The following is a 12464-nucleotide window of genomic DNA, read 5'->3' on the forward strand; positions in this document are numbered from 1 at the left end:
GGTCTAGGTGGACTCTATAGGTGTCAACAGGCTTTCCCCCTATCTCTCCCTACACTAATGGGAATGCGCTCTGGGAGGAGGGCAGTCTGTTCTAGCACTGGATTATGTTGGGACAGTCAGTGGAAATTTTTTCTTCTTGTTTTCATATTGATAGTATTGTATGCATATATTCTATATATCCATAATATCCATCTTGTATTGGGACCTTGATACTGCCCTACAAAGCTCATTTCTAATATTTTACTGCCTTAATCCCAACCTTTACTTTCCCTCATCTTCCCATGTAGGTTCAGCTAATGACATGAAGCTCACCACATAGAGTGATAAGTGCAGTTAGAGAAATAACTACACTGAAAACTATCATAACAATGTGAATGAATGAGGGAAAAAGAAAGCCTGCCTCAAGTACAGGTGTGGGTGGGGTGGGGAGTAGGTAGATCTGGGAAATTGGTGGTGAGAATCCTGCACTGGTGAAGGGGGGTGTTCTTTACATGGCTGTAATCATACAACTACAATTATATTTGTAATCACAGTGTTTAAATAAAGATAATTTAAAAAAAATTTTATCTTGAGATCCATTTTTCTTTGAAGGGCCGGAGAGCTAAGCTGTGCTCAGGACTTCCTCTTGGTTCTTTGTTCAGGGATCACTCCAGGGTTTGAGGCACCATATGTGGTACCAAGCATTGAGCCCAGTTGGCTGTGTGAAGGCAGCACATGGCCTACTGTACTATCTCTCTAGCCACCCAGTTTACTTTTTAAATTGAAATACTACCACAGGTGTTAGATTCTCTCATGTGCAAAAAACGTGGCAGCATAAGGACTTCCAAGAATAATGATGGCCTGGGATATTTTTAAGGGAGCAGTTGAGAACTAATTGGCAATTAGGTGTCTGAATAATTCTCATACAGGATGAGATGGCTTAGAGGGAAATGTGGCTGGGACATAGGCTCCAGTTCTATAGGTGCACATGGCCCATGACAAGGTCTTGATAAGGACAAGTAAGCTGGGTTGTGATTTAAGGTCATTGTGGCAATAGGAGTGTTAAGACCTTTCAATGGGATGACTCGCAGTAATGTGTTTCTTAATTTGGTAATTTCATGATCTTTGAACTATACTTCTGGCTTCAGGTAAAATTCTACAGCACACACCTACTTGTGTCTTCTCCAATGGCCATAGGAGACATTGTATGATACTCAATAAAATAGAAAATCTTCATCGGAGGGTGTCAAGGAGAGGATGTGCCAGGCATTCTGGATTAGAGTGAGTGAATCGGCATTTAGTTGAGCGTACTTGGTTCACTTTGAATTTATTGCACTGTAGTGAGGGGAGCCATTTCTATCCACAGGGCTACTGCCAAAATTAAGTGAGTGCAGGTTATTGGGAGCTTTGTGTGACTAGTAGTTACTTTCTTCTTCAGTGAGTGTAGTTTATGGGGAGCTCTGTATCTATTGATTATCTTCTTAAGTGATTGCAATTTATTGGGAAATCTTAACTAGTGGTTAGCCTGGCTTCTCCTTCCCAGAACTGCTTCCCAAGGAGGGTTTTATTCCTGTTTCTGCTCCATCTAGGTTTTTCAGAAGTTTATCATGTGGACTCTGAAGCAGAATATTGGAGTATAGGAGAAAAGACATGTTCACTCACAGAGGGATTAAACCAGACAATATACCCACCAGCAGTAGATGAGAGTTCCTTTTTATTTTTACCATATTTCCATAACATAGACTGTTCTTACTATTTTTATATGTTCCATTCTCATTGCTGTGAGAAAATATCTCATTTTTATATTGATTTGGATTTCTCCAATGACACACCTTTCAGCATGATTTTCTCCAGTTCCATTCAAGTTGAGCGAACTGCAAATGTTTGTGCTCTCTCATAGCTAAATAATATTCCATATTTTGTTTTCAGAATAGACTTTTATCCTCCTTGATTAAGTTTATTCCTGTGTATTTTATTGATGTTGTGCATGACATTGTTTTGTTTCTTAAAATAAAAGTTTATTATGGTTAGAAAACAGACAAACACACCCCCTCTGAGGCAGTTTTAGTATTTCTATCTCCACGAGGAACATGGCCGCCTCATCTGACTTTTGTTAGTTTGATCCCTTACGACATGATAATTAGACTTTAATTTTCATGGAAATTGACACAGTAACTAATTTTTTTCTTTTTTTCATGAGAAACTTCTAATATTATTATTTCTTTTTCTTGCTATGTTCTCAAACATTTTTGCTGTAAAAATTCCTCATTTCTTTGTCTCTGAGCAGATACTGCCTGTTATGTGTCAGAAGTAGGACCGATGCACTGTGTGTCCCTCCTGAATGACCTCCACACACACAGGGGCAGCGGCCTTCCTATTCAGCTCTGAGTTACCTGATACCAGTGGCCTTCCACTGCCATCTGTGTTGGGGTGTCAATGGGGTGCAACCTTTTCCTGTGCAGAACCAGGAAATGGCATAACTTGTGCTCTGCATGTGCTCTACATTTTTATTGTTCTCTTGTTCTTTCTTGCTACTCCCCAACCTCTACCCCTGGGCCAATGCCTGTGATGGAATGTACCTGTGAGACCCTTAGAAGGTATTTTCCAACTATGCTGAGGAGACACATGCCCTGACCCCTGAGTTCCCTCTGCACTTGGCTTTGACTTGATTCCAGGTTATCTTCATGCTTGTAAAAGGACTTGGATCAGTAGCATTATGGGATGTGTATAAATCACCAGCCCTCTGAGAAATCCTCTGGGGGACTGTGCAGCAGAGGAAACTTCATCAGTTTTCTGCACATCCTAGTCCCCTGGCCTTAGGAGGTCCATGCTGCCCTGGCCTGCACACCCTGCTCCTGGCCTTACCCTGTCTCAGCCTGAGCTCGCACACACCTGTCTTCAGTGTGCTGGCCTAACCCTGCTCTGCCCTGAGCACCTCTATTTAACCCCCCCTGTTGAGAGTAGGACTTAACCACTTAACCCCAGATTTACAAGGGCCCACAGCCTATCTCATATGCTCATCCCAGTGTCCAGAATCCCACAGGCCCATCCCACAGGCTGTCCAGTGTTCAGTTTCAAGCCCCAATTAAAGTGAGCACTGTCGTGACCGACCCAGGTTCAATCCTGGTCATCCCATATGATTCCCAAGCCTGCCAGGTGTAATTTCTGAACGTAAAGCCAGGAGTAATCCCTGATCAGCCCTGGGTGTGTCCCCCCCAAAAACCAAACTAAGAAACAAAGAGTAAAGCAAGTGTTGGATGCAGCAAGGCCGGCAAATTCCCATGCTAGAACCCTTGAAGAGACCCCTGCGACTTGAGCCTTTTTGGAAATACAATCAATGAGGGAAGGTGGGTGATGGGAGACACACACAAAAAAGTCTGGGTGCCCAGAAACTCCCCTCCTGCTGGACATCCTTGGGAGGGACTCTTGGAGAGCAAAGTCTGATATATCTCCCGTTCCCCACGTACCCTCCAGCACAAGGAGCCACCAGAAAGCATGGGCAGAATTGATTGGGTCCAAGGGGACAGGTCCCAGGACCCTCCCTTCACTCGCACCTCTATCTAGCACAGCTCCGCACTGGCTGCGATGCCTCCCCCGGGCCGCACGGTGGCGCTGCGACTCCGCGGAGACCGAGCGGTGGCGGGCGCGCTGGACACTCGCGCGTCTGGGACCATTGGAGCGGCGACGGCGGCGGCGGCGGCGGCGGCGAAGACGACAGCGGCAGCGGCGGCGTTGGCGCGCGGGACGGCCGCGGTGAGTACCGAGAGGCGGTGCGGGGCGGCCCGCTCCCGCCTTTCCCGCGCCCGGCGGGGTTCCGGCTCCCTGGCCCCGGGCGAGCGGAGCCGGGTGGCGGAACCCACCTGGAGGCGGGTGGGCGCCGGACTGCCCCGTTGCCCGGGACGCGGCGGGCGGCGGGATGCGGAGCTTCGGGCCGGGCCTAGTCCGTCCCCGGGGCTCCTGGCCCCGAGCGGCCCTGGGGTGCGGCCGGGCCCCGGCTTGGTTGCAGGGGGCTCTGATCCCGCCGCCCCCGGCCCCAGGCCTTCCCAGCTGGCACGCTGGCCCTTCTCCTGGACGGAGTCTTCCTGTCGGCGGCCGAGAATGACTTTGTGCACCGGGTTCGGGAGGAGCTGGAGCGCTTCGCGCTGCAGAAGCAGCTGTCCAAGTGAGTACGACAGGGTGGGCTGGAGTGGAGGCCCCGCGTGGCTGCCCGGCTGCTTTGCGGCGTTGCAGGACTAACCGAGCTCAAGCCACCCAGCCCCTAGTACCCTCCCCAGTGATGCCAAGGACCGATCTCAACCCATCCACCCCCTAGTGTCCTCCCCAGTGATGCCAGCAAGGTGACTACTGGCTGGCAGCGGCTTCTGATCACCTTTTGATTTCATCATCATCATCATCATCATCATCATCATCATCATCATCATCTCCTCCTCCTCTTCCTTCTCCTCTTCCTTCTCCTCCTCCTCCTCCTCCTCCTCCTCCTCTTCCTCCTCCTCCTCCTCCTCCTCCTCCTCCTCCTCCTCCTCCTCCTCCTTCTTCTTCTTCTTCTTCTTCTTCTTCTTCTTCTTCTTCTTCTTCTTCTTCTTCTTCTTCTTCTTCTCTTTCTGTGCCTCCCAACTTTTTTTTTAATTATCTTTATTTAAACACCGTGATTACAAATATAATTGTAGTTGTATGATTACAGTCATGTAAAGAACACCCCCCTTCACCAGTGCAGAATTCCCACCACCAATTTCCCAGATCTACCTACTCCCCACCCACCCACACCTGTACTCGAGACAGGTGTGCCTCCCAACTTAATCTGTCTGACTCTTAAGGCCGAGCACAGGCGTGGGGATGGGGATGTTGGTTTTTGTGTTCAGGTCCTTGCGGGTCCCTGGGACTCAGGGCAGGCAGAAGGAGCCTGTGTTAATAATCCCCTGTACACCCACCCAGTGGGTGACCTTGCTCAGCGCTGCTCCCTTCCTCCGCAGGGTCCTTCTTTTCCCCCCAGTCTCCAGTCGCCTTCGGTACCTGACCCATAGGACCGCAGAGAGTTTTGATCTGTTGAGCAGCTTCTCTGTAGGGGAGGGCTGGAAACGGAGAACTGTCATCTGTCACAAGGACATCAGGTGTGTTCAGCCACCTGGGGAACTGGCAAAGGTGGTCCATGGGTGGTGGTGGGAGTAGGTCAGCAGGAAGCAGGGCCAGGCATCCCCTGAAGCTCTGAGCTGCATTTTGCTGTAGCGTTGAGTAGATACATTGGTTGCAGGATTCAGTAAGCAAATGCAGCTGATGCTTATGGTCAAGAGAAGAAACCCCATTGTAGTTCTGTTAGCTTAATGGATAAATATTGTTGGAACCCAGCTTATGCTCAGAGCAGCCAGGGATGCGATGTGGGGAGACCACAATTGAGACTTTGTTTCTGTTTTAAGCTAGTATTTCCCTAAAAACTCACTTCCTGAGTACAAGTATTCACTTCTGCTGTGGAAGCAAAGCTTCAGCTCTGTAGCTGAGATTTCCCTGGTAGGGAGCTGCTGGTTTGGCTAGTAAAGATGGCACTTAGCCTCTGCTAGGATGCCTTCCTAAACTATTTTGGGTCACTTTACATTGCCCTTTGCCTACAACTAACTTGGGTACCTCCTTCCATATGGCTGGCAGCACCAGCATGCTATCCCAGGGGCCAGCACCCTTTTCATCACCTCTCCCTTCTTGCTCCAGGTTACCCAATTCAGAAGGCCTTTCTGGCCCCTGTTGCCCTCCTGCCTCTCGGCACAACAAGTATCGAAGTTCTCGACCGTCCTCAAATCAGGGAGCAACTGCCAGTCCCCGAGGGGCACGGGCTGGCCGGTGGCAGCGAGGACGCAAACCTGACCAGGCTTTGTATGTGCCCCGGGTGCTGCGTTGCCAAGAAGATGGTGCACCACCCGCCACCCCAAAGCTCGAGGAACATGAGCTAGCTAGCGGGCATCTGGTGGAGCCTGGAGATATTGGTGCTGGGGACTCCATTGCTGATCAAGAACAACCCGTGCTGGTGTCTCAGGCAGTAGAGGACCAGAAGGACCCGAGCCAAAATGTGGAGCCTGAACCACTATCAGAACCACTCTGTGCTGAGCTCCCGGAGCCTGAGACTCTCTTGGAGACAGGAAACCAGCTGGAAGCAGCCACACAGTCTGGAGCCGGTCTGCAACTGGACTCAGAAGAGGGCAATGGCAGTGATCAGGAGAAGAGCCCAGTGGCAGAGGAGGAGGAAGAGGAAGGGCCTGGTTCTGAAGATGATTACAATGATCTACTGCAGGAAGTGAGGAGGCTCCTAAGCCTGGAAAACGGAGGGTGGATGTGGTCACAGTGTGGGGGTTCAGGGATGTACTTGCTGAGCAGCCCGGGTGTGGGGTACTAGAATAGAGGTCTCTTTGGGGAGAGTGGAGTGTCCTTGACTAGGGGACTCAGAACTAACAGTGGAAGGAAGCAGGAACAGCAAATGGCATTGGTGGATATGATAGGGTAACCAGCTCGGCCATGTAGGTGCTCTTTGTGGGTAAGTCACTTTGTTTTTCAAAGTTTCCTTCTCTGAAAAACACAGGTAAGAAATATTCCTCATAGGCAGCAGGGACAGGAGTGTGTGCAAACGCTTGACACAGTGCATAATGGAGTGTGAGGAGATAGAAGTCCTGGGTGCAGTGCATTATGGGGTGTGTGGAAGTGGAGTGCTTGGCACAGTGCTTTAGGCGAATTACTTATCTCTTGGACTGTTGTCAGTGATCTGTAGGAGGGATCAAGGCTGTCATACATCTAGTCTTCTGTCCTGGTTGACCAGGACAGTTGCAGCTCTATATATGTAGAAGCTGTCCATATAATCATCCATGTTCTAGGACAAAATCACATTTTGGCCTGAATCTTTCTCTTACCAATCTTGTTACTTTGGGGGAAGGTCTGGCATCTTTGCTGTTTCCTTGATGAAGGATGGAGATTAGAAAAGTGTTCTTCAGGGCCAGTGTGATAGCACAGTGGGTAGGGCATTTGACTTGCATGCTATGTGGCCGGCCTGTGTTTGATCCCTGGCATCTGATATGGTTCCCCAAGCCTCCCAGGAGTAATTTCTGAGTGTAGAGCCAGAGTAACCCCTGAGCATTGCCAGTGTGTTCCAGAAACTAAAATAAAATAAAAAATAAAAGTTCTTCCCATCACATCCTTAATAAGTCAGGAGTGATCCTGGGCTTGCCTGGCTCTGTCTCTTACTGACTACAACTTGGGGGTGAAATAACATACCTCTTTGCTTAGTTTCCCCACCTGTGAAATGGGTTGGTGGAGTTTTTGGGATCCATGAAACAATGTGTCTGCTGGTGGACCAGTGGTGATCCATGAAAATAAGTTTCCTCCCTGAAACTCTGGCTTCTCCATCTTCCTGCCTATTGCTATCAGGCGCCTTCTTCATAGTCCTGCCTTGGCTCCATGGGTTGTTCTATCTCCTGACTTAGTGCCTGCAGGTCCGGGTATGCAGTGCAGCGCATTTGTGTGGTGCCCTTTGTGCCAGTTCTGTCATGATGATGTTCTGATTTTCCCAGATAACTGACAACCTGACCGAGAAGGAGATTCAAGTAGAGAAGATCTACATGGACACCTGTGCTGCTGTTGAGGAGCTGCCTGGAGAGAAGGATTTTGCCCATGTGGTGGAGATCTATGACTTTGAGCCAAAACTTAAGACTGAGGACCTGCTGACAGTATTCTCAGAATTCCAGTAAGTGCTGGCGGCTTCCAAGGCAGGAACTGAAGAGGCCCTCAGGCACCTGTTGAGTGTGAGGAGACACTGGCTGGCTGCCACTCCCGCCCAGTAACCTAGAAAGACCAGGAGGGGACAGCTACTCTGGGTACATGTTCCTGGCAGTGCCACTGCTGGCTGTGACTAGAAGGAGGGAGCTCCTGGTTGTTTGGACACTTATTCTAGAAACCTTGGCTGGGTTGTCAGCCCTGGACAGCAGAGCTAATGAGCCTGCAGCCCAGCCACACAGTGTGTGGAACCTTTGTTTATGGAGGCTTAACTCTACCTCTGCTCCACATGTGTGCCACTATCTGTCAGTAATCTAGCATGTGTGTGTATTTGTGTCTGTCTGTCTGTCTGGGGCATGAGGGAGAAAAAAAAAATGAGGGAGGAATAGTTTGTGTTGCATATGGTGGCTTTGGGGCAGAACTGAGGGGAGATGGGAGCCAGAGTGATCGTTGGAAGAAATAATGACTTTCATTTCTTGTTTTCCTTTGCATTCAAACTCTTACCCTTTTCTTTTTTCAAATTATCACTACGCTTTCTTTACCTGGGCTGTTAAGAAATTCCTTTTTGTCTCTCTTTGCAATGCCAGAGAAATAGTATAGTGTTAAGGCACTTGACTTGTATTCAGCTGACCCAGATTCTATCCCCAGCACCACATATGGTCATATGGTCCCTCAAGTCCTTCCAGGACTGATCCTTGAGTGCTCAGGAGTAAGCCCTGAGCATTGTTGGTGTGACCCCAACAGCAAAAATTCATTTCTTTCTGGACTCCAATATATCCCAAAGGTTGGTTCTCTCTCTCTCTCTCTCTCTCTCTCTCTCTCTCTCTCTCTCTCTCTCTCTCTCTCTCTCTCTCTCTCTCTCTCTCTCTCTCTCTTCTCTCTTCCCCCATTTCCCCGTGTGGTCCATGGAGACTGCTGTCTTCCCCATGAAGGTCTAGCCAAGTTGAGACCACTACAGGAAGCTGCCTGGCCAGTGTACCAGTGACCAGGTGGGGCTGCCTTAGCCCTGTTGAGGACCCACACTCTACTGCTTCCCATCAGGAAAGAAGTTGCTCAGGAGCAGACCTGTGGCATGCTTCATTTGGTCCCCTCCCAACACAGGAGCCCTTTTGTCTCTAGTCTTGGTGTCCCCCACTTTCACCAACTGGCCAGAACCAGGCCTGTGAGATGCTTCCTCACCTGGACACCGGGCTTTGAGGTCTGGAGGTCCTGGCATATGCTCCTAGGGATTGGGGCCCACCTGACCCAGGGAGGTGTGTCTGCAGCTACCTCATGCAGTGTGGAAAGTGCTTGTGCAGAGGGGCAGGAATTGTCTCAGGTTCCTAGGAGAAAAGGCCCTAACTCTTTCCTGAGCAGAAAAAGGTTTGTCTGTTTGTCCTCACCCTTCCTTTGTTTGGTTTCCTACATAGGGAGAAGGGATTCAAGATCCAGTGGGTGGATGACACACACGCACTTGGTGTCTTTCCTTGCCTGGAGTCAGGTAATGCAGTTGCACTGGGGCTGGCTCGTCCTTGGGCCCTTGTTGAGGGACTGGAGCTTGTTCTGGGGATCTTGTTCAGGATCTTGTCTCTGGGCCTAGATAGAAGGGGTGGGGCTGCCTTCCCAGCTCACCAGTCAGGAATGTCTGGGAGGGGAGGGGAGTGGGGGGAGCAGAGCAATCCGAGTTTCTGTATTCTGCTTCCCATCTCCATTCAAGGGTAACATTACATCCAGGTATAGCTCATGAACAGTCCTTGCATGTGGTCTGAGCGCAGATGTTCCTATTCCCTTTCTAGTCCTGCTGCAGAACTGATATCCACCACTTTACAGATGGGATAACTGAAGTCCTGGAGTGAAGGTCTAAGATTGCAGGGGTGCTGCCTGCCTGCTATCCAGGACTCCCCTCCGCAGGAGCTGCTCTTCTCAGAGTCTCATTACTGCTCCTGTGGAGTATATTTTGGGGGCCGCTGTTGGCTGTGAATGGGGCTTCTTAGAACCAGGTTCTGAACCCAGAGCAGGCCTGTTCTCAATGCCCCAGGCCTTGCAGTTGGAAGAACAGAGCTGGAGGGAAAGGGTGTTGAAGGAGCTGGTAGGAACTGGGTAGTAGGGGCAGCAGTCCTAGTGGAGAGCCCACAGAGCTGGGGACAAAGAGGTAAGGCTGAGAGGCTGCCTGGATCTGCATTGTGCTCTGAGATGTGATCAGGGCACATGGTGTGTGTGTGTGTGTGTGTGTGTGTGTGTGTGTGTGTGTGTGTGTGTGTGTGTGTATATACAAGGAGCTGTGTCACTTGCCTGGTGTGTGTGTGTGTGTGTGTGTGTGTGTATACAAGGAGCTGTGTCACTTGCAGGTGGTGGCTGCTTAGAGGCTGCCAGGATCTGCACAGTGCTCTGAGATCTGATCAGGGCACATGGTGTATGTGTGTGCAAGGAGTTGCGTCACTTGTGGGTAGTGGCTGCACCCATGGTTCTGTGAGCCATGCCTGGAGCAGACAGAGACTCAGATGCTTTTCCGTCTATAGCTACCGAAGCCTTGACCAGAGACTTCTCCGTGCTCAAGATCCGGCCCCTCACTCAGGGAACCAAGCAGTCGCGGCTGAAGGCCCTGCAGAGGCCCAGTAAGGCTGCGTACAGGCGGGTGCGGGACTGGGTTGCCAGCTGGCCAGGTCTCCCTTCCTACTTGCTCTCTTTCTTTGTACTCCTAAGTTAGGGTCCTAGGGCTGTTCCTCCCAGACCATGGGATGAGGGAAGGGGTTGCTAGCTGCTCTGGCCTAGGTGCTCCTGTTCCTAGCTCTGTGTCTGAGGTTGAAGGGAAAGGCTCCAGTAGCAGTGGATGGAGAGAACATAGACCACAGAGTCATTAGTGTCCTTGGGTTCCTTTCTCTGTAATGTAGGACTGTCCCAAGCATGTGCTCTGGCAGTGTGAGGTAACAGACAGGCCAGCTGGAGCAGGAGAACACACCCCAGACCCGTTTTCTGCAGGCGCAGGGGTCTCGGGGATGACTCGGCAGAAAGACCCCTAAGGCTGTCACCCTGAGAATTCCCAAGACTGTCTCACAGCAAATTCTTGGGTTTCAGTCCAAGACCTACCTGAGCCCCATCCTGGTGTGGTTTCTCCACAAAGGTCCCTAAAATGAGAAGTGGATAGGATGAAGGGCCTCCTGCACCTTCACACAGATGGGACAGAGAGGAAGGGCATGGGGGGGTGGCACTGTTGGGTTCGGGGCCTCTGGCGGGTTCCTGATACACCTGCTCTCATGTAGGCATGGCTGGGTCTCAGAATATGTCTTTGTTTTTAGAGCTCCTGCGCCTGACCAAGGAGAGGCCGCAGACCAACACAGTGGTGGCCCGGCGGCTAGTGGCACGTGCACTGGGACTCCAGCACAAAAAGAAAGAGCGGCCCTTGGTCGAGTCTCCTAACAAGCCGCCCTGCCAGCCTGCCAGCCCCGAACAGAGCCAGGAGTGAGTGGGGTCCTCACAGCAGCCTGTAGGCTCCATGCTGCCCTTGCCAGCCTGTGCTGGGATTCCCTTGTTCTAGTTTGAGAAGTTGAGAAAAAATAAAAACTTGAACCGTATTAGGATGTGTTTACTTCAGAGCATGTGGGGCCGCTAAGGGACAGGACAGAGAGAAGAAACTCCCATTCTGGGCTAGAGCCGCTCATGTAACTAGTCATTTTTGGAGCTGGCCCAGTAGCCTTTAGCATTCTCCCAAGCATGAACAGTTTGTAGGGTGACTGCACCTACTGCCAATGGGCAGCCTTGTCCCATTAGGTGTTTTTTTGTTTGTTTGTTTTGTTTGTTTGGTTTTGGTTTTTGGGACACACCCAGTGATGCTCAGGGATTACTCCTGTCTATGTACTCAGATATCGCTCCTGGACTTGGGGACCATATGGGACACTGGATATTGAAGCCAGATCTGTTCTGGGTCAGCCACGTGCAAGGCAAATGCCCTACTGCTGTGCTATCGCTCTCGCCCCTCCCCTCAAAGATGTTTGTCCCAGAGCTGCAGAGGTGCTGAAAACAGGAGCACAGGTGCTATGGCCCAAAACTGACCCAGGTGCCAATAGCTGAGGGGAGGTGCTGAGGGCAGCTGCTCTGCTGCCCTCCCGGGAGGGAGCAGGGTCTCTGCACATATCTCTGTGCCCAGGATGCCCTGCTTGACCTCCAGGGCTCTATGGAGCCCTGGTGTGGTGGTACACATTTGACACTGGGAACCCCAGGCTGGTAATTGGCCGGTGTCTAATCTCAGAACTATGCTGTGCATCCTACCCCACCTCATTCCAGAGCTGGCCCTGCTCTGGGGAAGCCTCCAAAGATGAGGCCTGACCTCTGGATGGCCTTTGGGGTCCTAGTGCACCTGCTATCTCTGCATCCCTGACCAGCATCAGTGAGGGTACAAGGTTCCAGAAGGACTGTGGCTTGTCTGTAGAGCTGTCACTGTGCCCACATGACTGTGCTGTGCTCTGCTCACATATAGGAAGTGGCTTATGAGTCTGCTAGAATAGTTGAACGTTGTCTCTTCACTGAAGGAGCCGCCTGAGAGAAGGGCATGTGCCAGCTGCCACCTGGGCATCTCAGTGGACCTCAGGGGTCCTGAGACCACCATGTGTCTGTGGCTGGGGGCTGGACTCTTAAGAAGGAAAGGAAATGAGCGGGACTCCAGCAGGGAAGTGAGCCCCTATGGGTCATTTACAGAACAGCTCGAACTCTGACCAGGGTGTGAGCAGGACTCAGCAGCCTGCTTTGGAATTTGTGTCTTCAGGGGA

General features: G+C 50.9%; 1 protein-coding gene across 1 annotated transcript; it reads left to right on the forward strand.

Moving 5' to 3' along the window:
• The first annotated feature begins 3564 nt into the window (after positions 1–3564).
• Positions 3565–11273, forward strand: R3HCC1 (R3H domain and coiled-coil containing 1). The gene is made up of 8 exons (XM_049770828.1): positions 3565–3732; positions 4017–4141; positions 4950–5087; positions 5677–6256; positions 7521–7693; positions 9132–9202; positions 10221–10316; positions 10998–11273. Exons 1-8 carry the CDS (start codon positions 3565–3567, stop codon positions 11162–11164), a joined length of 1518 nt encoding a protein of 505 aa, XP_049626785.1. The 3' UTR covers positions 11165–11273.
• Positions 11274–12464: the final 1191 nt, after the last annotated feature.

Source organism: Suncus etruscus, chromosome 3 (genome assembly GCF_024139225.1).
Source record: "Suncus etruscus isolate mSunEtr1 chromosome 3, mSunEtr1.pri.cur, whole genome shotgun sequence".
NCBI classification, from domain to species: Eukaryota; Metazoa; Chordata; class Mammalia; order Eulipotyphla; family Soricidae; genus Suncus; species Suncus etruscus.

Bases quoted from the DNA above. Each gene is read 5' to 3' on its own strand.
- R3HCC1 (XM_049770828.1), top strand. From the start codon at position 3,565: ATGCCTCCCCCGGGCCGCACGGTGGCGCTGCGACTCCGCGGAGACCGA. The intron at 5,088-5,676 runs GTGTGTTCAGCC...TTCTTGCTCCAG, and splicing joins ATCTGTCACAAGGACATCAG to GTTACCCAATTCAGAAGGCC. The intron at 9,203-10,220 runs GTAATGCAGTTG...TTCCGTCTATAG, and splicing joins CTTTCCTTGCCTGGAGTCAG to CTACCGAAGCCTTGACCAGA.